The following is a 22,442-nucleotide window of genomic DNA, read 5'->3' on the forward strand; positions in this document are numbered from 1 at the left end:
GCATGGTTGGAAACTAGACAAGGAGCCATCCCTGGCAGCGCTCAGATCAGCGCTGGGGTTTTTCCTAGCCCGGAGAGGGATTAGTCCAGAGCAGCCTTATGCCAAGTGTCAGAGAGGGGACACAAGTGCCTTTTCAGCCGTGGTGAACTTTATCAGGTTTTCAGTAGGAAAAAAAGATTATCTGCTCACAACAGCAGCCTTGTGAGGCTGTGCATGTTCTCACCGCTTCAGGCAAACAGAAGTGAAGGGCTTTTTCCTATCTTTTGTATGTGCAGCCGCTATTTAATGTAAGTGTACTTACCAGAAATTGAATAACTCCCACGCGAGTAATTTTATACCCATCCAACATTTAAATTACAAATGCAATAATCTGCAGCACCACGAGTTACAAGGCAAGGCTAGAATTCCTGAAGCAAGAAAATCTATTTTTAGACTTTTCAAGCTGAAATTTTTCCTGGATGTAGAAATTTGCTTCCTTCTGCTGCCTCGGGTGTTAATTTGCATGAGAAGTTTCAGGGTTTTGTTTTTCAGACTTTTGGGTGGCAACTGGTCGAACACCAACAAAACAAACCAGCTGCTTTCTGCCACCCTTCACTGGGGAAAGCGATGAAGGAACCCCCCGTGCGTGGCTCGGCAGCTCTGCCCGGGTAACTGATTGCCTAATGGGGTCACTCTGAGACCACAGAGAAATGATGAAAATGGTTGTTTCCCTTGATGACAGCCTCCGGCTGGGATGCAACCTGGCTCAGGAGCTGCGTGTGTCCTCCTGCAGCGGGGACTGTGCTAGCCCTCACTGAATCATCACGGCTTTAGTCCCTGCAGCAGCAGCAGTTGTACAACGCTGGTGTCTAGAGATTTCAGAAAAGATGCTCCCAACTCATATTTGCAAATGTCATTTAAATCCATGGGTTATTTTCTATTCTAGGGGTCTTGGAGGCTTTTTTTTCATATTGCAGGGACTTGGTGTTTTACTTGTTGCTCTTCTTCTATGTGTGGTACCCGGGAGAGACCAAACACAGTGCAAACCTCTTTTACCCACTTGCGTGTGGCAGTAGCAGAAAATAAATGAGAGAAAAGGATCAGATACACCACAATAACCAGAAGCTCCTTTCTTCTGGGCCCCACAAGGGGTCTGTGTCATCCAGAGCACAGGAGGAGCACTGGTTCAGGATGAGCAGCTCGGAGTGGATCACTTTTTTGCATCACATAAAGGCATTTGTCAGCCGGGCTGATAATAACTGGCTGGCAAGGTGTGACGCTCCTTCCAGATCAGGACCATGGAGTAATGCCTTCCATTGCAAGCTCTGTCTGGGATTACAGTGGGGTGAGAAATCCCAGCCCTGGCAGGCTTCTCTCCAGGCAAATCACCCCATCTCCATTTCTTAACCAAATACTGCCAAGATGGGAGCGCTAGTACCAGCTCATCTGCCCAAACCCAGCTGGGCGGCTGCTCTGTGGCACAAGCTAAGCACCATCATTCTGCCTCTGAATATCATATATGGACAATGTACAGATGCTAAATCTCTGTAGGAGACCAGGTTCCCCAATACCGCATGACAGGCTCTAGCAGAGTAGATGGACCTTAATTCTGACGTCCCCTCTGCAAAGAAATGCACTGCTTTCCCTCGTGTCATCAGGCTTTGGCTGCGCTTGGGGAAAAAAAAAAAAAAGACTGTGGCAAATGGAGGTGCAATTCTTTTAAAATGTTGTCTTTTTTGAGAAGTAACAGCAACAAAAATTATGTGAAGATCAAAGAGAAGGGAAGCTGTACTCGGGGACGACTCAAAAATAATATGGGGCAGTTGCTGAGCAACTCTCCAATGCAAAGTATTGCTGTTTTCTGGTACCTCCCCCATCAGTACAAGAGGGTTGGTGTCTAGTCAAAGAAAAAGTCTGTGTGATTGCCTGCGTACAATTAGATCTAAGGTCTTTGCAAACAGCTCCTACCAATCAACCTCAAGCCATTGATCTTACATCTAAAGCACTTATTGAAAAATAAAATATGCTTTTTTGATCTAATCAACTATTAAGGATTCTTTTCTTCCTTTCTGAGGCTGGGTAAATAAAGTTCTTCCATCAGAACTTGCTTAATAATTATTCTGGACACACAGTGGACCAAATCCTGAGTGCGAAGCAAAGCGATGACTCAGAAACGAAAGGCTGATTTCTTTTTCTCTGGTCTTTTTTTGTTGTTGTTGGAATAGCTATTCTTTAACCAGGCGTTCACACAATTTGGTGCACAATGGTAAATGCATTCCCATAATCAGGGTATTGTCTGTTATCTGCCTAGAGCTGCAAAGCACATGTGCCACAGGGATCTGACTGCTTCAAAGTGGTACCCGAGGATTTTACCTTTCTCCTCCTGCAGTTGGTTTGTCCCTGTCCTGCTTTTGTGTGACGGCTCACGCTCGGTTCCAGATGCAAAAAGGCTTTTGTCCTCTGAGAAGGGGCAGCGAGTATCCATCCATGGGCGTAGCCAGCATCAAGATTGCGCTGGCACTATCAGATGGCACGTGGCCTCGGGAAGGGCCCAGCGGGGCAGATGCCATGACAACCCCACAGCAGGGCTGGGACCGAAGTTAGGTGGTCACCATCCATTGCTCCTGCTGGGGTCTCTGGGGAGGAGATGTTTAGATCCCTGACAGCTATGGAAATATGTTGTTCCATCTCACTTTGTCACAGAAGTGAATAAACTTGAGGCTCAAAAAAAATGAGGAATTGGCCAAACTGCCTTGAGGATGATGCAGGCAAGCTGGGCAGGGAAGCAGGTCTGCATGTTCAGCGCCCTGCCAGCACACATCTGGAGTGTGAGGCCATCGCCTGCAAGCCCTTGTCACACACGGAGCAACACAGGGGGAAAGCCCAGAGCTCCCCTGACCTCCACCCCAGCCCACAGAAATGGGGGACCCCATTTTTCCATCACCCTCTCCAGCGGGGCAGGATGGAGGTGGGACTGAACATCAGGCTGTGCACCCCACTGGCAAGGGTCGCATCCTGGGAGCAGGGTCAGCCACAGGCTCGGGGACCGGCCGAGCCCCCCGCAGTGCTTCTTCCCAGGGGATGGACCTGAGGCAAAACAGATGTTTGACCTACATCGACACCGGCGCGGCAGGGCTTGCCTTGCTATTTCCCAGTGGTTTTTTAAAAAGTACCCCTTTGAAAGCAGCACAGCCAGCTCAGCTCTGCGCTGCCGCCCTTTAATGAAGTCTGCTGTTACGGCTAACGTGGTGGCAGCGTGGCAGCACGGAGGCTGTGGGAATTGGCGCAGGAGATCAGGTGCCTGTAGAGCTGTGTGGTGACATTTATGCCAGAGTCATAGCGTCAGTATTACCAGCCTCGCTGATCAGATCGGCTGGTGAGCACAGATCCCAACGGCCAAGGAAGAACTTTGCCTGCAGGAGAAGGGGTGGCCGGGAGCCGAGAGCATTGGTTTGAAACCCACCTCCTCACTTCATGGCACGGTCTGTAGGGAAAAGTCCTGCCAGAGCCGCCTCTGAAATCCCCTGGTCCCAAGGTGTCTCCCTGCAGCATGGAGCCGGCTCAAAGCCAAACTCACCTCTGCCCTGGGCACCTGGGTACCCGCACATCCTGGGCTGCCCCTGGTCCATGCCCGGCCAAACTGGCCCTGAGCTGAGCTTCCAGCCTGGGCAAAAGGAGCAGGGACTGAGGAACGTGTGGCTTTAGCATCTCTCACTGCACTGGAAACCAGATGGCGGGTCAAGTTTGGGTAGTTTTGCCTCCACTTCTGGTTGCTCTGTGTGAAGCAGCTCCAATGCATGTAGTTTCACATGCACATCAATAAAATTAGAGTCTGTGACCAGCTGCATTTCACCGTGACAGAACCTCTTTCTTGGCATATGCAACTTTATTTTGGTGCATTCTTCACCTCTCCTCTCACAGCCTCCTGAGAGGAGAGGTCTGTTCCTCTCCCAGCCACCCAGCTGCTGCAGTTGTGCAGCCCCAGCATTGCATTTTGATGCCAGTGTGCAATGCCCACACAGAGGACATGGTGACAAGGCACAGCAGTGTGTGCCCACCTCAAACCCAGGTTTCTAGCAGCCACCGCGCTGCAGCTCCCTGTCTCTGCTCTCAGCTGTGTCCTACTGAGAGCGTGCAAGCTGAAGTGGATGCTTCGCAAAATCAGCCTTACATTGCAATATGCTTTGGGATCTTGACTGGAATGTGGGACTCTGCCACCACCAAGTGATCAGCAGAAAGGAGAGAAAAGCCTGCTCAAGGCAGCACTTGTGCAACTGCAGGCTGGTGCGCAGCACCCTATGATTTGTATTCTGCCTCTTGATCTTCATCAGCTGTATCCCGCTGCCCTGCAGAAGCTAATCGCTCCCTTAGCCCCACAAGGCAGGCTGATTTGATCTGCTCTGCTCGCAGATAATGTCATAGACAGAGCGGTGTTGCAATTAAATATTTTCCCCGCTCTATGCTAATGAGAAGCAGGAAGAGCTAACAGAATGCACAATGGCAGATAATTACAGGCGAGCAATTAGACACAATCCTTTCTCCTCATCCTTGCACTGCTTTTTCCACTGCTCCGCACTTGCCATGAGTCTGACACAGCGACCGGAGCTGTGAAGATGATGAGCAGAGCAATAGGAAAGCTTTTTGAAGCACATCCCCCGAAGCTCCATCAGCTTTGATCATCTCTTCATGGCATGCTTCTGCAGGACTGTGTGGCCAGGGAAGGGAGAGGGAGGCTGACTTCAGGTGGTCTGAGCTGCTAAAATTAGTATCACTATAAAAAAAAATCTTAATAATGATAACTGTATTAAAGGAATTTTATGGAATATTTACTGCGTGCTTTCAAGAGGGTCCGTAACTTGCTAAAACTTTTTGAAATCTAGCTGCTGTAAATAGCAACCCATCCACTTTCCCAATTGCTTTCACTTCTTGCTTAATACCAAGTATCTATTTAGGAACTGTTTTTCAAAATACTGTGCACTTTGCACAATGGATTTGGATGTGAAAGTCTGTCAGTGTATGCTGATGCTCAAAAAAGGGCTGTGACAGGCTGGGGAGATCACACCTATAATGTTGACACATGCAAACACATAAGCACATTTTTACACCTGCAAGCTCAGATGGGATTGCTTTGAAACTGGTGAAGTGCTTTAAAACAATGCCATAATATTCTTAAATGCCAAGTGTCACATGAAAATGTTACTCAGAATTGCTTCCCTCTCCTTCCCAACCTGCCTGCAAACAAGTGGGATCTGCAAAGCCCGTCTGTGGGCGCTGGGAAGAGCATCAGCTGTGTGTGATGCATTATTAACAACTGGAATTATTAACTCCATTTCAGAAAACTGTTCTGTGCCTCTACACACAATTGTCTGCAAAATTGTTTGGACAATTCATCTTGTACCTGAGTAAATGCAATTAATTTACCGCCGTGCTCTGCCATCCCTCCCTTTATCGCAGCATGTCATGCCGTCAGACAATGCTGACAGACAGTGGGAAGCAGAGAAGGGGAAATAGCATCTAAGTGACAGGCAGAGCCTTTCCTGCAAACCACCTAACCCATCGCAGAGTTAAAGCAGAGTGAGGCAAGGGGGAATTAAAAGAGAAATTGCACTGGGGTCCTGGCTGGGAGGTGGTGGCAGGATGGTGGGACCTGGTGAGAGGTGGGAAAGGTGAATATCCCAGTTCCTCACTTTCTGCCAAAGCTTTGAGCCACCAGGGAAATACTAAAGGCAGCTGGCCCCAGTTTGGTCCCCTCCTCTGTTCCCAGTTGCCTTGATGGCCCTTCTCCAGTCAGCCCCAGCTGCGGGGAGCACCCTTCTGCTCATGGGGGATTGTTGCTTTTTCTCTCCTGCAGCATCTGGTTGGGAAATAGGAAAACCACCTCTGTGTAGTGACCAGAGATCCTCCTGGGCTCTGTGGGAGCTGTATAACCACAGCAAACCTCAATATCCTCACTCCAGATGCATCTTTGCTGCATTTTTGCTTCTCTCCTCTCTTTCCCAAGGAAATTACTGAGGAATCCTGCACTCACCTAGCACCTACCCAGCCTTCATCAGCTAGAAACATGAGCAAAAATTGCATGACGGAATTTTGTGCCGAGTTGCCATTAATTTTCAAGCTTCACTGTGCCTCTTAGGCCCTTGGAAAGAAAGGCAAGAACAAGAGAGACAGGTGGGGAATTATTTCTCGCTTCCCCGTCGCTGTTAACAGGCGATGTTTCACAGCCTTGGTGCAGCAGGGAAGTGGGAAGCGACAGAGTAAGAGCAGTTTCTGTGGCTGCTGGTTTTGGGATAAGCAGGTAGGGTTTATCATGCAGGCTAAAAAGAGACCTGGCTCCCGGCATCCCCCAAATCCTTGCTCCTATACACTCTTGCACTACACCACGTAGGAAAATCTCTGGTTGACCATCGTCCCCTGGAGGGGCAGGATCTGATCTGCGACCCTGCCATCCCGAGGCAGAGAACAGCCAGGGGGGTGACAGCAAACACCCTCTGGAAGGAAGACCCAGCTCCTGCACATCTGCTTTTCTTACGGCTCTTGTGTGATTCCGTTCCTCAGTTCATATCAGAGGTGTCTAACGTTCCTTGTCCTCAGCTTCTCCCAGCACCCTGCCTCCCACCTCCAGCACAGCTGCACTCTGCTTGGTGCAGTGAGTGCTGGCAGGACTTCATCACTTATTGCGGAGGGGAGGACTTTCAGCTTTCCTGTTTTCCCCCTGATTTGTTCTAGGATGTTCTGAACTCTGCTAAGATCATGGTGACTGTTACCTTCAGTGGCAGCTACGTAGCATTTGGACTCCCCCAAGGCGGCTGAGCTGGGTGGTTTCACAAGAAGAGGCATCTCATAAACAGTCAGGAAAATGAGAATCCCGTCACTTACAGCAGCAGCAAACTCCCCCTCTTCACAGAGGAACAGGCCAGAAACCTCAGCAAACACCAGGCTGGGGGGTGAGATGGATTTTGTTGCTAAACCAGTGTTTGCTGCAAGCCAGTTCAATAAACAGACCTGCTGGAGGTTTCAGCTCCTCTCTGGGCTCGGGAGGGCTCTGGTTCCTTTGCCCCATCCTATTTCTCTTTGCCCAAATCTGATTCCAAATGACCAGAGGCCAAAGCAGCTCCAGGAATGTAGATTTGGGCTTGGATGGTAGATAACACCAGCAAAAACACCCTGAGCATCGTTGCATCTTTACCAGCAGCGTGCTGATGCTTCCTAAATGCTTTGTCTTCCTCCTGTCACTGTGTCCCTTTTAATCCCTTTCCCCCATGCTTTTGTAGCTGGATGCCTGACATACTCTCTATTAGTCCCTGCTGCCTTATAACGAACATCAAAAGGAAGCCTGAAAAGATGATGAATCAGAGCTCAGGACCTAGAGCAACAGCTAATAGAAGGGAATACATTAGGCACACCAAAGCTCAATATAAAATACATTTTCCATCTGCCTTTGTTAGACAGATCTAAGGGCAGGCTTGGCGCTGTCACAGACAGCCAGGGATGGGGTTGTGACAGGGTGTAATGAGAAAAGCCAGAAGTCAGGGAAAACCCTTGCACAGATGAAGGTCTTTCTAAATGAGACTGATGTGGAGTCTGCAGGCAACAAGGGACCAGGCTGCGGCAGGCAGGCGGGGGGGAGAAGCATCCCTCCGCAGAGGTCACCGGTGGGAAGCTGTGTGCCCCCCCAGCACTGTCAGCACGTTGTCGGGCTGTCCTGAGGGGCTGCAGCCAACAGGACCCTCCTCTGTCTCTCGCAGTTGGCTCGGGTAAAGTGTCCCCTACTCTGAAGAGGTGCAGCCCAGCCTGGGACAGCGCAGGGGACTCTGCCCATGTGAGAGAGGGGGTTCTCCTGAAGAGGGGGGTCTTGGTGAACGAAAGTGCTGTCCATAGGACCTGGGCAGGTGCCACCACATCATTTCACAGGAGCCACGGCAGAGGGAGAGAACAACAAGCTTCAGTCCCTCTCGGCTAGACACTGTCCAGCAGCCTGGAGGCACCAGGCTTCCTTACCAGGGGCTTTGCAGAAGTCAAATAAACAAAAAAATCTAGTTACAGCTAGATAGACTGCTGATTTTCCTAATCTCAGCAACAAAGACCTTGTTTGCCTTCTGCTCTTCAGAGAAATACTTCTCTTTCTACACTGTGCTGCTTTTGCAACCATATGTGCTTGGGGAATAAGCACCAGAGAGCGAATCCAAGCTTTGACTTAGAGAAACACCCCTCAGATATCGTGCCTGAGGGACCCTCCAGCTTCTAAGACACTGAGCACCTGATGGGAGTGTTGGGGACAGCTCCTGCTCCCAGCTACACTGGCGTGGCTCTGAAGGAACTCTCTTGGTTTAGTCAAGTTGAGAAGAGACAAGAGCGAAGTTTCTTTCTATTTCTGCTTGGAAAGGATCTCGCAGCACGAGGGCCACGCTGTCCTCCCTGGTGCACACAAGGAATTAGCGGGGTTGCATCTGTGTAAGGGAGAACTGGGCCCACGTTGAGCGGCGGTAATGAATTAAAGGGAATTAAATTTTGATACATATTAGAGATATGTTAGTTACTATATAAAGTAATATACTTAATTAACCCAGGAAGTCTATTAAATATTAACATGAGTTTACCAATGAGCTGCCCGCCTCCGGGCCCCTGCAGGAAGCGAAGGAGCTGACATTTGTAGGTCTTCTCCCCCGAGAACCTGGTGGTAGCTCTGAAGAACACCATGGACTCCACAAATGGGCTGAAACTCTGCCCCTCTAATTGCTTACTGTCAAGAAGTTTTAGAAAGTTTGATGAAACATTAAGGAGCACACTGTGCTGCAGCTTGCACCAAAGCCCAGGGAAACACAGCTCATTTCTCTACAGCTGCTCCGTTTTTCCATCTGCCTGGGAACAACACTGCCTTCAATTAGAAATTGCTTAGTCCTTCCTAAACGTCCTCACATCACTCCTAACCTACACCGCTTACTGCCATTAAAAGTATTAGGGACAAAGCCCAGCACTGCTTCTTAAACCCTCCCCTGGTGAAGTACCAAATTTAACAGATACTTTCTCAACAGAGCTTTAACGTTTGCTCTTCGACATGCCACAATGCTTCCAGCACCCTTGGTAGCAGCTGTACATGGATATCACATCTTGTTAGTCAGACCCTGCTGCCTCTGAAAACATCTCTTGATCTTAACAGCAGCCACCATCTTGGTCCAAGCTGACCGATGCTGGATGCCTTTTGGTTTTATTCCCCTTGTGCTCTGAAGTTTTCATTTCAAAATGCAATATTGAATCGGGCTTGACAAGAACCAGGTGTTTATTCTGATCAGACAGTTACTTCATTACTTAACCATATTACTCATTCTGCTCTTCTGTGTTTTCCTCCCCCAGGGCAGCTAAACGCAGCAATTCCATGCTTTCAAAAGTGCAGTTCGTTTGCACAAGACTAGAAATGTGACTTTCTTTGATGAGAAGGTGATTTGTCATTTTGAGGAGTTTGTTCCCAAGAAGGCAAAACCAGTCACGGCAGCTGGGGACAGACCCAACCACAATCAGTTTTTGGACACTTTGGGAATTTGGATTTGCAGGTTGCAGCTACAGCTGGGACGGAGAGAAAGAAGGAAGGAAGGAGAGGAAAGAAGGAAGGAAAAGAAAGAACTGAAAAGGTGTAGGACTTGTTCTGAACACAGATGGACATACACTGTGCCCAGGTTGGGGGCAATTCCTCTCCAGCACTTGTGGTCCTTCTCAGAGACGCAGTGGCTTTGCTGCCATTGGAGCCGCGCAGTGCAGCTCCCAGCACATGCTGCTTTGAGGGAGCAGGGACGTTAGTGCTCTTCCTACCTTTTTGAAAGGTGGTTCGCAGGATACTTAGCATTCCTGAGGACTATTCCAGTCACCATCATCTTTATCCAACATCAAACTTGTAAATCCCTTACAGTATGGTAAGGAAAAGACCTCCTGCCACCAGCAGGAGCTGTTCTGACATCTGGCTGAGCAGCAGGACGAAGCACGCCCAACAAGTGATTTCCTGACGTCCCATCCAGTTTTGGATTGCCATGCTATTTTTCAGTGCTAATAGCTCCCCAGGTTTGACAGACAGCTTGTTGTTGGGTTTGTTTTTAAAAGAGAAATATATATCAAAGGGTAGCACTTCACTGGAAAGGCATCTTTAGAATAGGAAACGCTCCCATGGCATTTTCTGTGTCCTATCCTCTGATGCTACCTGTAAAATATTTATATTGAGGGTTGGTGTCCCTGTTTGTGCAGTAGCTCGGTGGTCTGGCAAAGGAGCTCAAAGGCTGCTCCAGAGATTTCCTCTTCAGCCATTCTGGAATCTCTTTTCTTTGCTGCACTGCCCTTACCCTCACCCACGTGTGCTGGTAACTTGTGAGAGAATCTCAAAAAAAGGCATTTTCCAAATGCAATAAAGATTTCCCATGGTGAAAAGCAGAAGAAAAGGAAATAAACCAAAGGATGGGTTTCACAGTGACAGATACTTGCGCGAATGCCAGAGCACTTTCAATTCTCATCACTAAAGACATGAACATAAAAGAGTTTTTTTAATCAACTCTTTCTTTAAAGTTTCACAGACAAACTGGCTCCATGGGACAGAAATAAGCAATGGAAGAACCATAATTCATGCACAGCCATAACAGCATCTCTCCTGGAGGTTTGGAGCTTGCGCTGCCTCCAGCCCTGCACAACCGCACTGCTCCCTGGAAGAGCAAACTCCTCGGTGTGGGAGCTCTGCCCTCATGGCACAGACAGACAGACATCAAAGAGAAGGTGTCAAGAACACTCCCATTTCCCCGTTAAATGTTACTGATGCTAATGTGCCTTCTGATTTCCATAACCCTTGATTTCAGCACACAGCTGTTCTCGCTGTGTAATCGCAATGATGCATATCTAAACCTGTGCCAAAGTGCAAATTCCTCCATGGTGGGTGGAAGGAGGCCCATCAACATCCTGAGGACGTTACTTCTGTCCCTATGGATTATGAATAACCCCCTCGTCATTAGCACCTGATTTACTGGTTTTATTTGATTTATTCCAGGAGCTTCCATCTCTCCCCTTCACGAAGAAGCAAGCAAGAGTAATGCTCAGATGGGCGCACACCTGTGCCCTGGCGCAGCTGAGCTCACCCACGGGCGGGATGCTTTGCCCAGACATCTGTGCCCTGTGATGGAGGCACTGTTCCTGATGCCAGTGCACTTTGTGATTCCTTGGCTGGAGCCAAGCGCATCAGTGGAAGCATTGAATTATTGATGTGCCTGGAGTAGAGGGGCAGCAAATTTTTTAACCTTTTCAGCCATCTGCTGCCTCGTGGAGTCACGAGTATTTGTACATGGAATTTGGCTGTGACTTTCTCGGTTGGTCTGTACTGGGATGTGTGTGAAAGTGATTTCAGGTCATGTACTCTCCAAGACAAACTCCAGGGAGACAGTGTGTATTAATTGTTTTAATGACTCAGGCATGATTATCACTTTGTCATTTATAGAAGAACAACACAGTCTCTGAAGATGGGACATGCAGTCAATTATGTATCAATATTTAATCAACCACCAAAAAAGGAATATCCCCCTAGCTCCAGGTTTACTGTATAGCAGAGCTACCTGTGGGCAAGATGGTGCCATCTTTAAGAAGCTCTTTAATGTACTCTTCAGAGCTACGAAGATATCTCATGGAATAAAACTTCAGTGGATGACATAAAAATAACAAAGCAATCCAATGGTTAGCTCATCACAGACATGCTGACATGCCTCCCAGAGCCAGGAGCAATCCAACTCCTTGCATCTGGATTTCTTGGTTCATTAGAAAGACAAGGAGCATCTAACAAAATCTCAGCGTCTCTACAGCCCCAAGAAGCTGAAAACAGGTCTTGTAGCACAGTTCTCCACATGCAGTGTTTTGGCTTATGTTGTTTTGAGATCTTAATGAATTGCAAATAAATGCATGAGGAACCAGTGACAGTGGTCCAAGACAAAACAGATGCATGTGTAACAGACTTTGATTTGACAGGGACTATATCATATGCCTTGTACCTTGTGTTACAAGGAAAACATCTTGAATTACACATTTAATAAAACCATAGCTTTTTTATAATATCATAATTATGGGGATTTAATGAATTTATAGGAGGCTAAATTTTAGAAAGAAGGAGAATCAAACCTGACCTGTAGAAGAAGGTGCCCCACTGGGAAGCGCAGATCCCAGCAGTGTGTCTTCAGTGGCCAACATAATGAGTTCACATGGAAACTTTATTTGGATGCAAGTTCTTGGAGAAGACAGAACTTCTCCATACCTCCTCCGCCCACCTTGTAAAGCTATGTGCAATTCTACAAGTCACAGGAGAAAACATAAATGAGATGCTGAACAGAGGAAATGTATCTGTGCAAAGGGAACTCCAAATTGGTCCCTCAAGGACTTCCAACCTAAAATAATGAACAATAGACACAGAAGCAAGTGGCACAAAGCCACATGCATACAAAGCATGTACAAAACACCCCATGAGTCAGACTGATGGCCTGTTTCCCCACAGTAACCAGTGCCAAGCAGAGTGGCAATGGTCACCAGCAAGGCTCAGCAAAGCCAGAAGCACACGGTGGTCCTCAGGCACTTCTCTGTGGTGTGGCACTGCACAGGCTTTGCAGCGCCCAAAGTCCAGGATAGGGCCAACAGCTAAATTACATCCAAAGCTTGAGTTCCCTAAACACCAGGAGGCTGCAGAAGCTTTTTGTCGCTTAGTTTGAAGGCTTCTCATCAGAAAGAAACTCCCCAGAACAGACATCTTACAAGAGGTTTATTCACTTCTTGCTCTCTGCTTGAATGCAAAATGACTTTCAAGTGCAGGCTTCTCTTCTAGTACAAAGCAGCCTTCAAAAAGCCACATATTACCCTTGCCTCATTTTTAAAGATATAGAAGTTTTGCAGAATTAATGTTCAAGCTAAACGCTTCTCAAAAATAAAGCGGGGAAGGAAGCAGAGAGGGGAAGAGAACTCGCAACTCCTTGCTTAAGAGCCCCCCAGGAGAGGAGCTGCTTTGCAAGCAGCGGCAGCAGGGTGCCCCAAGCTCTTCACCCTTCCAGGGGCTTCTAAGGCTTGTCTGCTAGTGTGGCTGAACCATGGGTGTGCGTTCAGGGAACACCGAATTACCTTAGCACCCGGGCTGTGAGCTGTGGCTCTTCCAGTGCCTCGCTGCAGCCAGCTGGGATGTCCCTGCAGCAGGGCAGAAGGCCTCGGGAATAAGTTTGGGAGGGAGCTCTGGGCTGGGACCTCTGCATCTGCCATCACCAGTCCCTGCTTCTGTCACAACCTTAGAATAAAGAGAAACCAGGCTTGGGAGAGCTTATAGCTGAGCTATAGCTCTGGCGCTCTGGGAAGGTCCCGTGTTGGCCCCTGTATTTACGCACGGATTAAGCAGTATGTAGGCTCTGAGTCTCCAGAGGCCTCCTAGCCAAGAAAAGGACCCCAGGTCCTGACTGCAGGGTGGTCAATATACCCTATATGAATGTATATAAGCACTTATAAAAATACAGGGCATCTACTTGTGGCATATGTACAGTGTAAGCCAGGTCAAAACAATAGTTATCACAGCATCTGCTTGCATGTCTGTATGTAACCTGCTTTAACTACCCCTTCTAGGCTGGGTGGTTTCCTTTATCACCAAGACAGCATGATTCCTGAAATAAATTAAAAACATATTTGCTCTTCTGCTGAAGCAAGAGAGAAACATCAGGACCAGGAAAACTATAGTCTGCTAAGCTCTGTCATCTCATATTTATCTAACATTCCTGGCAAATTACTCTGGATAAACAATAATTGAGATTTATCCACATTACATTTTGCAAATCACTTTCTAAATTACCTTAGGCACAAAGTACGGTTTCTGCTTTCTATCTGGATGGTGAAAAGTCTGAATAATGAATGACAGCTAACAATCGGCAAACAGCTCCTAGTGATAATGCTGCTGCAACATGCACACAATAATTTGGAATTTGTAAACATTTCAATTAATACTAATGTTTGTTTGAATAACTAGAGATTACATTTAAGACCAGATCACAAACAGTGACAGAATGGAAGTGGTCTCTGGGTTCATTAAACATCATGGGGGAAATAAAAAAGCCCTTTCTCCATCACGTCTGAGATGATATGCACAAAATTCAGGTCCTCTCTGCTGCGGCCACGCTAGAGCTGCACAGCCGGGCTACTCAACACTCTGCTGGGAATTCAGTCAGGTGTGTTGCTCAATCTGATCTTCCTCAAAGCACAGCTGAAGTCACACACAAAGTTCCGTGAAGCCTGGCACGGGCACACAGCACCTTCCAGCCGTTATCCCACTGACCAGGACTTTCTCCCACACGCAGCATCCTCTGCTCTCCCACCCGTGGCTCCCACGAGCCCACAGTGACATCCTCCGTCAGGATGCAGCAGCAGCAGGGGCCGGTCCCTCCATGGAGTGGACTGGGGTGGCTCAGGGACACTTGGCTCCCTGGAGGAAGGGGACATCAGGCAGCTGCAGGCCTGCCCAGCCGCCTGCCCATCAGGCACAGCCTGCCAGCGCTGCCCCTGCACAGCCCCTGGATAAAGAAAAGCCAGGATGTAAACGTGGAGCCAGCAACTTGTCTCAGTGCTGGGCAAGTCAAGGGACAGGATGAGGCTGGTCCTTGCTGGAGGCCACCCTTTGGTGGGTGCCACCAAAGGCCACCCCTGTGGGAGTGCTTGGCGGGCTCCCTGCCTGTGCTGCGCTGTGAGGTGCTCTCACCTCCAGGCTTTGCTGGCTGTGAATGATTCACCATGATTTTAAAAGAGCCCTTTCAGCCTCCTCGCAGCAGGATCTGCATCTGCTATCAAGACAGTGGCCATGGTAGTGGGTTTGAAGCAGAATTCTGCGAGGCTGTAACAACTCCTGATGTGAAAATAGCTTTTGGAGTGATCACAAGGCAGCAAACCCCCTGGGCATTAAGTTCATGCATGTTTCTGAGTTCACACAATTTTCTTGCCTTGCTTTCTTTGACCTCTGTTCTTCAGAGATGTACACAGCTTACCAGACTTCCCCAGAAAGAAAGGCTCCTGGCCAGGGTCTCCAGCCAGTATCCTTCTCTGGCTTCCAGTGTTGCTGCTCTGCACACCCCCATGCCCTTCTTCAGAGGTGGTGGTTGTGGTGAGCTGATCCTACCCTGGGGACACAGCACCTGTGAAGACATTTTCACTCCTGCGGTCTGGAGCAGGCACTGCACACAGAGGTTTTACAGTGGTAGGTAACTTCACAGAATCACAGAACGACAGACTGGTCAGGGCTGGAAGTGACCCCTGGAGCTCACCTAGCCCAACCCCCTGCTGAAGCAGGGTCACCTCCAGCAGGATGCACAGAGTCCGGTCCAGGTGCATTTTGAGTGTCTCCAGAGAAGGAGACACCACAGCCTCTCTGGGGAGCCTGTGCCAGGGCTCTGTCACCCGCAAGGTAAAAAAGTTCTTCCTCATATTCAAAAGGAACTTCTTGTGTTGCAGTTTGTGCCCATTGCCCCTTCTGTTCTGTTGCTGGGCACCACTGAAAAGAACCTGGCCCCGTCCTCGACACTCGCCCTTAAGATATTTGTAGACATCATCTGGGAGTATCACCAAATGAAGAAAGCATTCAAACAAAAGTTATTCCCTTTAACTATGAAAAGCTAAACAAGTGGAGGGAGGAGGGAGCATTAATCCCCTCCCTGGAGCCCGGGGCTGTGGGCAAGGAGTCCCTGGTTTGCAGAACAAGCGGCAGGGCCACTTGCTTAAGAGTTGCCTGTTCCCAGGCAGCTTTACCTCCTCCTCCTGCTGCCAGTGAGGGGCAGGGGCAGGAGCATCACCCTCCTTGCCCTGCCTGCGCAGAGAGCGATCCTGGCTGACCTCTGGTTGAAAGATAAGCCTTGACCTCCACTCCTCTCCATTGAGGTGGAGAGCCTGGGGCAGGAACCATAAACACTCCCCGTGGCCTCTGTCTTGGAAGGGATGCTTTGGGGAGAAGCAGGCATGTTCCTGCTGTGGGGAATGCAAAGGCACTCTGGGACAATGCCAGGATGTTCCCGGGTTGAGGGGGAAGGGGGACTGTGGGGATGCTCTAGGGAGGTGCAGGGATGCTCTGGGGCAATGCAAGGATGCTGCCGGGTTGAGAAGAGAAGGGAGAACGCAGGGATGCTCTGGGGCAATGCAAGGATGCTCCCGGGATGAGAGGGAAGGAGGACTGTGTTCTAGGGGGGTGCAGGGATGCTCTGGGGCAATGCAAGGATGCTGCCGAGCTGAGAGGGGAAGGGAGAATGCAGGGATGCTCTGGGGGATGCGGGGGGGCGCAGGGCGGCTGGGGGCTGGAGCGGCGTCCCCGCCGGGCGCAGGGCAGCGGCCCCGGCGGGCGGGGGGCGGGGCAGGGAGGGGCGCAGCCCCGCGGTGCGGTGCGGCGCGGCGCGGGCCATGGAGAGCGGCGGGGCGCTGAACGGCTCCGCCGCCGCCGGGCGCTTCGCCGCCGCCGGCACGGCGGCACTGGGCGCGCTGATGGCCCTGCTCATCGCCGTCACGGTGGCCGGCAACGCGCTGGTGATGCTGGCCTTCGTGGCGGACTCCAGCCTGCGCACCCAGAACAACTTCTTCCTCCTCAACCTGGCCATCTCGGACTTCCTAGTAGGTAAAGTGGCCCCGCGGGGCTCCGGACCGGACTGGCACCAACTCCGCGGCGGGGCGCGCTGGGCGCCCGGGCTGTCCCCCCCCCGGGCTGCTCCCTCCCGGGCTGTCCTCCCCTCCGGCCGCGCTGGGCTCCCCCGCGGGCTGCCCCCCGCGGCCGCGCTGAGCTCCCCCACCCACCCCCCCCGCACCCCGCGGTCCCCCCCGGCGGAGCCCCGCGCCCCCCCGGGCCGCTCCCGGGTGCGGGAAGGAGCCGGCCCGGCGCCGCCGCTCCCCCGGGGCGCGCCCCGCGTCCCGATGGAGACGGAGCCCTCTGCTTGCAGGTGCCTTCTGCATCCCCTTGTACGTGCCCTATGTGCTGACGGGGAGGTGGATCTTCGGGAGAAGCCTCTGCAAACTCTGGCTGGTAGTTGATTACCTGCTCTGCACCACCTCGGTCTTCAACATCGTGCTGATCAGCTACGACAGATTCCTCTCGGTGACAAGAGCGGTGAGTCCTGTCATGGCAGCTGAGAGGGGAATAACTCTCCTCCTGCTTTATTCCCCGCCAATAATTAAAAGCTCTTTGAATCCTCCAGAAATTAGGAATCTTTCAGCCTGGTGATGGAAAGCACTAATTACCCACAAATACATCATTCAGCTGTGGTTTCAGATTAGTGTTTCTGGCGTAATTAAATCATTGAAGGTTCAGACCCCATCGTGCAGGTGCGCCCTTCCCAGATGGCAGAACAGGAGCGGACGGGTGAGTCAGCGAGGAGAGCAGCCCTGTTACTGACTTGCGGGGCTTATTATCTCCAGGGCAAAGCAGCAGATTGCAGTCGGACCACCGGCTTCTCCCTGGCTACCATGGCAGTAGATTGTGGCACCGACTTTGCCAGGGCACAGCCCCAAGGTCTCTGGGTTCATGGTGAGAGAACGCTCAGCCTTTCACAGGAGGTGTCGAGCAGTTTGCAGACAGATCTGAGCTGTTGCCTCTGCTCGTCCCCTGACCCAACAAGGATGGGTGACGGGGCTCGGAGCACAGCAGGGCTAGGTGCCTGGCTGGCCCAGGGCTTGGGGCATCCCTCTCCGCAGGGGTCACAGAGCCTCGCTGGGGGCAGCTCAGGCAAGCGGTGGGGTGCAGCAGGCTGCTGGGCTCCAACCGAGTCAGTACATTTCCACCAAGCAGACACCGTGTCAGCTTTCGGAGCTGCAAGATGAGGGTTCGTGAGTCTACCCTGCAGGAGCGCGATTTATCTAGCAATTGTTCCTGTTGCCTGTGGCATATGAATTTGTTAGACCGTAGGAATATTGCCTAGCAACTTTACCAGAAACGCTAACAGGTCATTTGTGAGGAGCCTCAACAAGCCAGGGTGCGTGACCATACTTATGAAAAGGTTTCCCCATTGCAGGTCGCCTACAGAGCCCAGCAAGGCAACACCAAGCAAGCGGTGCTGAAGATGGTGATGGTGTGGGTATTAGCGTTCCTGCTCTACGGACCTGCCATTATCAGCTGGGAGTACATATCAGGCCGGAGTATCATACCCACAGGGGAATGCTACGCTGAATTTTTCTACAACTGGTATTTTCTCATGACAGCCTCTACGCTGGAGTTTTTCACTCCTTTCATCAGTGTAATGTTTTTCAACCTGAGCATTTACCTGAACATACAGAAGCGTACCAAAATACGCCTGGATATTTTCCATGAAGTGCACAACCAGTCCTTCACTGAAGAGATGGAAACGAGCCCAGAAGCAAAGCTTTCTTTGAAATGCTGTAAGTGGGAGCAGAACGAGCCAGCTGAAACCCTCGACCTCTCTAAGAGCAAAGCTCAAGCAGCAGCCTCTGCTACCAGCCTGGATGCCAAAGAGCCGCTGTCAACAAGCTCCGAGAGCTCCAGCAAGCCCAAGTGTAGCAACAAGAAGAGCTGTAGGAATTCAGCATCCACCCTGTCCTTAGAGAAACGGATGAGGATAGTGTCCCAGAGCATGACTCAACGCTTCAGGCTCTCTAGAGACAAGAAAGTGGCTAAATCACTGGCAATCATTGTGGGCATTTTTGGGATTTGCTGGGCACCATACACACTCCTGATGATCATCCGTGCTGGCTGCCATGGCCACTGCATTTCTGACTTCTGGTACGAGACTTCCTTTTGGCTGCTGTGGATCAACTCGGCTGTCAACCCTGTCCTATACCCTCTCTGCCACTACAGCTTCAGAAGAGCTTTTATTAAACTCTTCTGTCCCAAGAAGCTAAAGATTCAACCTCACGATCCCCTGCAGAACTGCTGGAAGTGAAGCCAGCCCTGTGTGTGGATACGAGCCCTGGCTTCATACACCCATGTTATGGAAAAGTAGTAGCATGCTTCCTTGGAAAAACCTGAGAGCACTGGTCTGGGGTATGCGAGGAAGGCAGCATTGAGACCACTGTTATTTTGTTCTAGTTCATCAACAACAAAAAGCACGCAGAATAGCAGGACAAGGGGGGTTTGACATTAACTACAGGCAGTGAAATCTGTGTCCGCCACTTCCAGGTGCCACAGAAGACCTCTGCTGCCACCTAGTCAGCCAAGCGGCACTGGCGTTTTGCTAAAACAAAAATAAAAACTGAAAACCAAAAGCTAACAGAAATAAATATCTAACCTAAAACTACTGGACTAAGCTACAGTTTACCTGTTTGCAGACCTGATTTTTCCCATAAATGGAAGCATTCTTCCTTGCACTTAAGATATTAGACGTATGTGGTGGTACAGAAAGAAAAGAACGAACTTCAGAAGGAAAACACCTCATTTATCTTCATCGCCGTAGCAGCTACAGCCATAGTCTGGAGCCCTGTTGCACGTGGTGTAAGAGATCCCACCTCCACCCCCCAAGAAGAGGCACATCTCTGCCCTAAGGAGGTAACAGCCAAAATCAGAGATACTGAGCATTCTGAAGCAGCCTGTTGAGCACCCCTGGATCCCTGCTTCAAAACCGATTCCATTTCTTTTGCGTCCAGCCACACACCAACCAGTGGTCCCACAGCACACGGGAGCTTCCCTGCTGCCTGGAGGTGTGTGGCAGGAGCAAGCCCAGTCCCTGGCCCTGCAGGACTGGGAGTCCTGGCAGACCCGAAGATCTCGGAGCTGCTGTGCTCCGTGAAAGGCGGCAGCAGAGCATCACCTTCTCCATGGCCTCCCCTCATGATGACCCAAAGACATTTTAAAATCTCTTCTGCAGAATCTCCAAAATACTTTTTTGGGAATGTGTCAGAGAATGACAAACACTGAGAGAACTGCATCTTGTGTTTCTTTAAGTTAGTTTCAGAACTCTTAATTTTAGCAAGTTCCAGAACTTCTGCATGCTTCCTTTTAAAATACATAATTTGAATGGAGTCCCAGGTTGAGCCAATCCAGGTGACAAAAGCAGTTTTTCTCTTTTTTAGTTTTTAAATTTTTGAAGCAGTCAACTAATTCCACAGACAGAGCACCAGATTCAAGATACGGGGCTCTAGCCTCAGTCTTAACATAAATTCTTAGGCATTTTATCTCTGCTTCATTATACTTGGCATTTATTCTGTAACCTCTTTGGGATCGGAGGTGATACGACCATAAAGCAAAATACTTCAACTGCCCATCTCTGTTGGCACTGCTCAGTGATACAATAATACAAATACGTAATTAGTTGCCATGGCAAATGCTCATATTTAACAGCATTGTACAGGGAAGCTCAAGATTGTAAGCCTGAAAATGACATTTGCAAATAGAAACCCAAATGCTGCAAAGTAGCACCCAGAAGCTTATGATGTTGTGATTGCCAATTACATTTCGCTGTTGTAAGCAAACTGCTTTTTGGCTGGTGCTAGGAATAAAATAAAATGCTATCCAACTTTATTCCAGTGGTACTTGTTGAGTAGATCAGCATTGTCATGTGAAGTCAGGTTTTAAATGATGTCTTGTTTTGTGTATATGGTATTTCAGTCTTGTGACATGTTCAGTCAAGCCATTATATATGGGTTAAAATATATCCTTTGCAATAAGTGTACTAAGAATTGACGGTGTGCACTGTTGAGTCTGCTTGTACCTTTCCTTGTGTCTGCTGCCTTCTGAAAACCCCAATAAAGTATTTTTATATGAAGCTTGCCAAATATTTTATGGTAAACAGGGTATTGCAGGAAATGATAAAATCCAACTGAAAAGAAAACGTGTATGGATTTGCCTGAGGAGATAGTTAAAGCCTATACATTCACCAAAAAATAGCTCCTGGAACAGCTGAGTTTCTCTTACCTCTGATGAGCAGGTTCCTGACAGCGTGGTGAGTGCACATCACTTAATTCTTTGCAACTTTGGTTCTTTTCCAGAGCATGTTATGTGCAACTTCAATCTGAAAAAGTTACTTATATTAACACCAACTCTTCCCGTGACTTACAAAATCCCCAGCCCGCCTAGAAGTGACAAAGTCATTATGTGAACAAAGTACCAGTTTCCAGCTGCGGTTCTTTTCATTTGTTTATAAAGAGAGGTAAGGACTACGAGATTGTTCAGCCTGATAAAAAGAAAAGCTATCAGCTGTGTTATACCTTAAGAAAAGGATGGAGAAATTGTTGTGTCTTTTTTTTTGTTGTTATTTTTTGACCTGATATTAAATAGTGGTTACCTACTTCACATTCTCTGACTCCAGAAAAAGGATTTTGTTTTCTTCTTGTAAAAATTACCCTGTATGATTTTCACTGGATAAGTGGCAGGCCTTTGAAATACAGTAGAGGCCAAGTAACTGTTAAAACGATACTAAATTGGCTGCAAATGGGAAATAGGCCCCATTTCGTGCAGTCTTCCATCATTCAAAGAACCAGCTTTCTCCAGGAAAATTTTATAAACCTCTGAAGTCATGTCCATGCTTGCTCCTGTACCACTTCTTTTGCCTCTACATGACACAGAAGTCTATTTCTTGTACCTGTGGAGCACATATCCCTCTGATAGCCTGATTTCTGCTCACCAGTCCTCAGCATGCTTGCAAATAAATGTTGATTGTGTGCCATCTACTGCACCAAAATGAGTATGATGCTACACATAACTACTGAAAAGCCAAAACAGCAGTTATTTAACAAAACTAAGGTTAGAGCATAACGCACCTTGCTGGGTTCCTTCCCTTCTGCCTTTTTGAGGGCGTTGTTTTTTCACAGAAATACTCCAAAACATAACTGAAAGCCCAGGAATCCTACTGGCACAGACACTTCTACCATTTTAAGAGAGGAAACTCAACAGAAAATAAAAAAACCAGTTCAGCTAAGCAAACTCTCACAGCTTTCTGTGGTTAACAGCTGAATTTCTGACACACTAGACCTAGGAATACTTTCCATAACATGGTTATGTTACTTCTGATTAAACAAATGAACAAATAATTTATCAGCCTTTCCTATACGAGGCATTTGCCTGAGCAGGGACTGTTAATGGGGCTTTCTAGTAGAACAAAATAGGAAGATGACAAGGGGGTGACGGGGAGTGGGGTATGTATTACTTCCTCGAATTCCAATAGCTTATGACTAAGTATTTACGTACTGAAGGCAAACAGCAGGGTTTCCCCTATATCCACTGATAGTAACTTTGTTCAAAAGTGATGATACCAGCTTTAAATTTCGAGGTGACTTTGCAAGCACATGGGCTAGGAGTTCCTTCCTTTCACATGTTCACACAGCCCAAGAACTAAAGCTGTAAGTAAAATACCCAGTTTTAAGACACTCATAAAATCCATAATACTCACAGGGAGCTGGTGGAGACTGGTTTACTGTCAGTGATCCGTTAAGACCATGATGTACCTGCCCTGAAGAGCACACACAATTTGTACAAGCACCATGCTCTCCTGGAGTTCCACTACTGACAACAATGTAAT

The 22,442-nt window shown here is 48.9% G+C and overlaps 1 protein-coding gene across 1 annotated transcript; it reads left to right on the forward strand.

Moving 5' to 3' along the window:
- The first annotated feature begins 16,389 nt into the window (after window positions 1–16,389).
- HRH3 (histamine receptor H3) lies at window positions 16,390–19,845 on the forward strand. Its single transcript, XM_040608916.1, has 3 exons — window positions 16,390–16,600; window positions 16,920–17,086; window positions 17,988–19,845. The coding sequence occupies exons 1-3, from the start codon at window positions 16,390–16,392 to the stop codon at window positions 18,870–18,872; spliced, it is 1,263 nt and encodes a 420-aa protein (XP_040464850.1). The 3' UTR covers window positions 18,873–19,845.
- The last annotated feature ends 2,597 nt before the right edge of the window (window positions 19,846–22,442 follow it).

Source organism: Falco naumanni, chromosome 10 (assembly GCF_017639655.2).
Source record: "Falco naumanni isolate bFalNau1 chromosome 10, bFalNau1.pat, whole genome shotgun sequence".
In the NCBI taxonomy this organism is placed as follows: Eukaryota; Metazoa; Chordata; class Aves; order Falconiformes; family Falconidae; genus Falco; species Falco naumanni.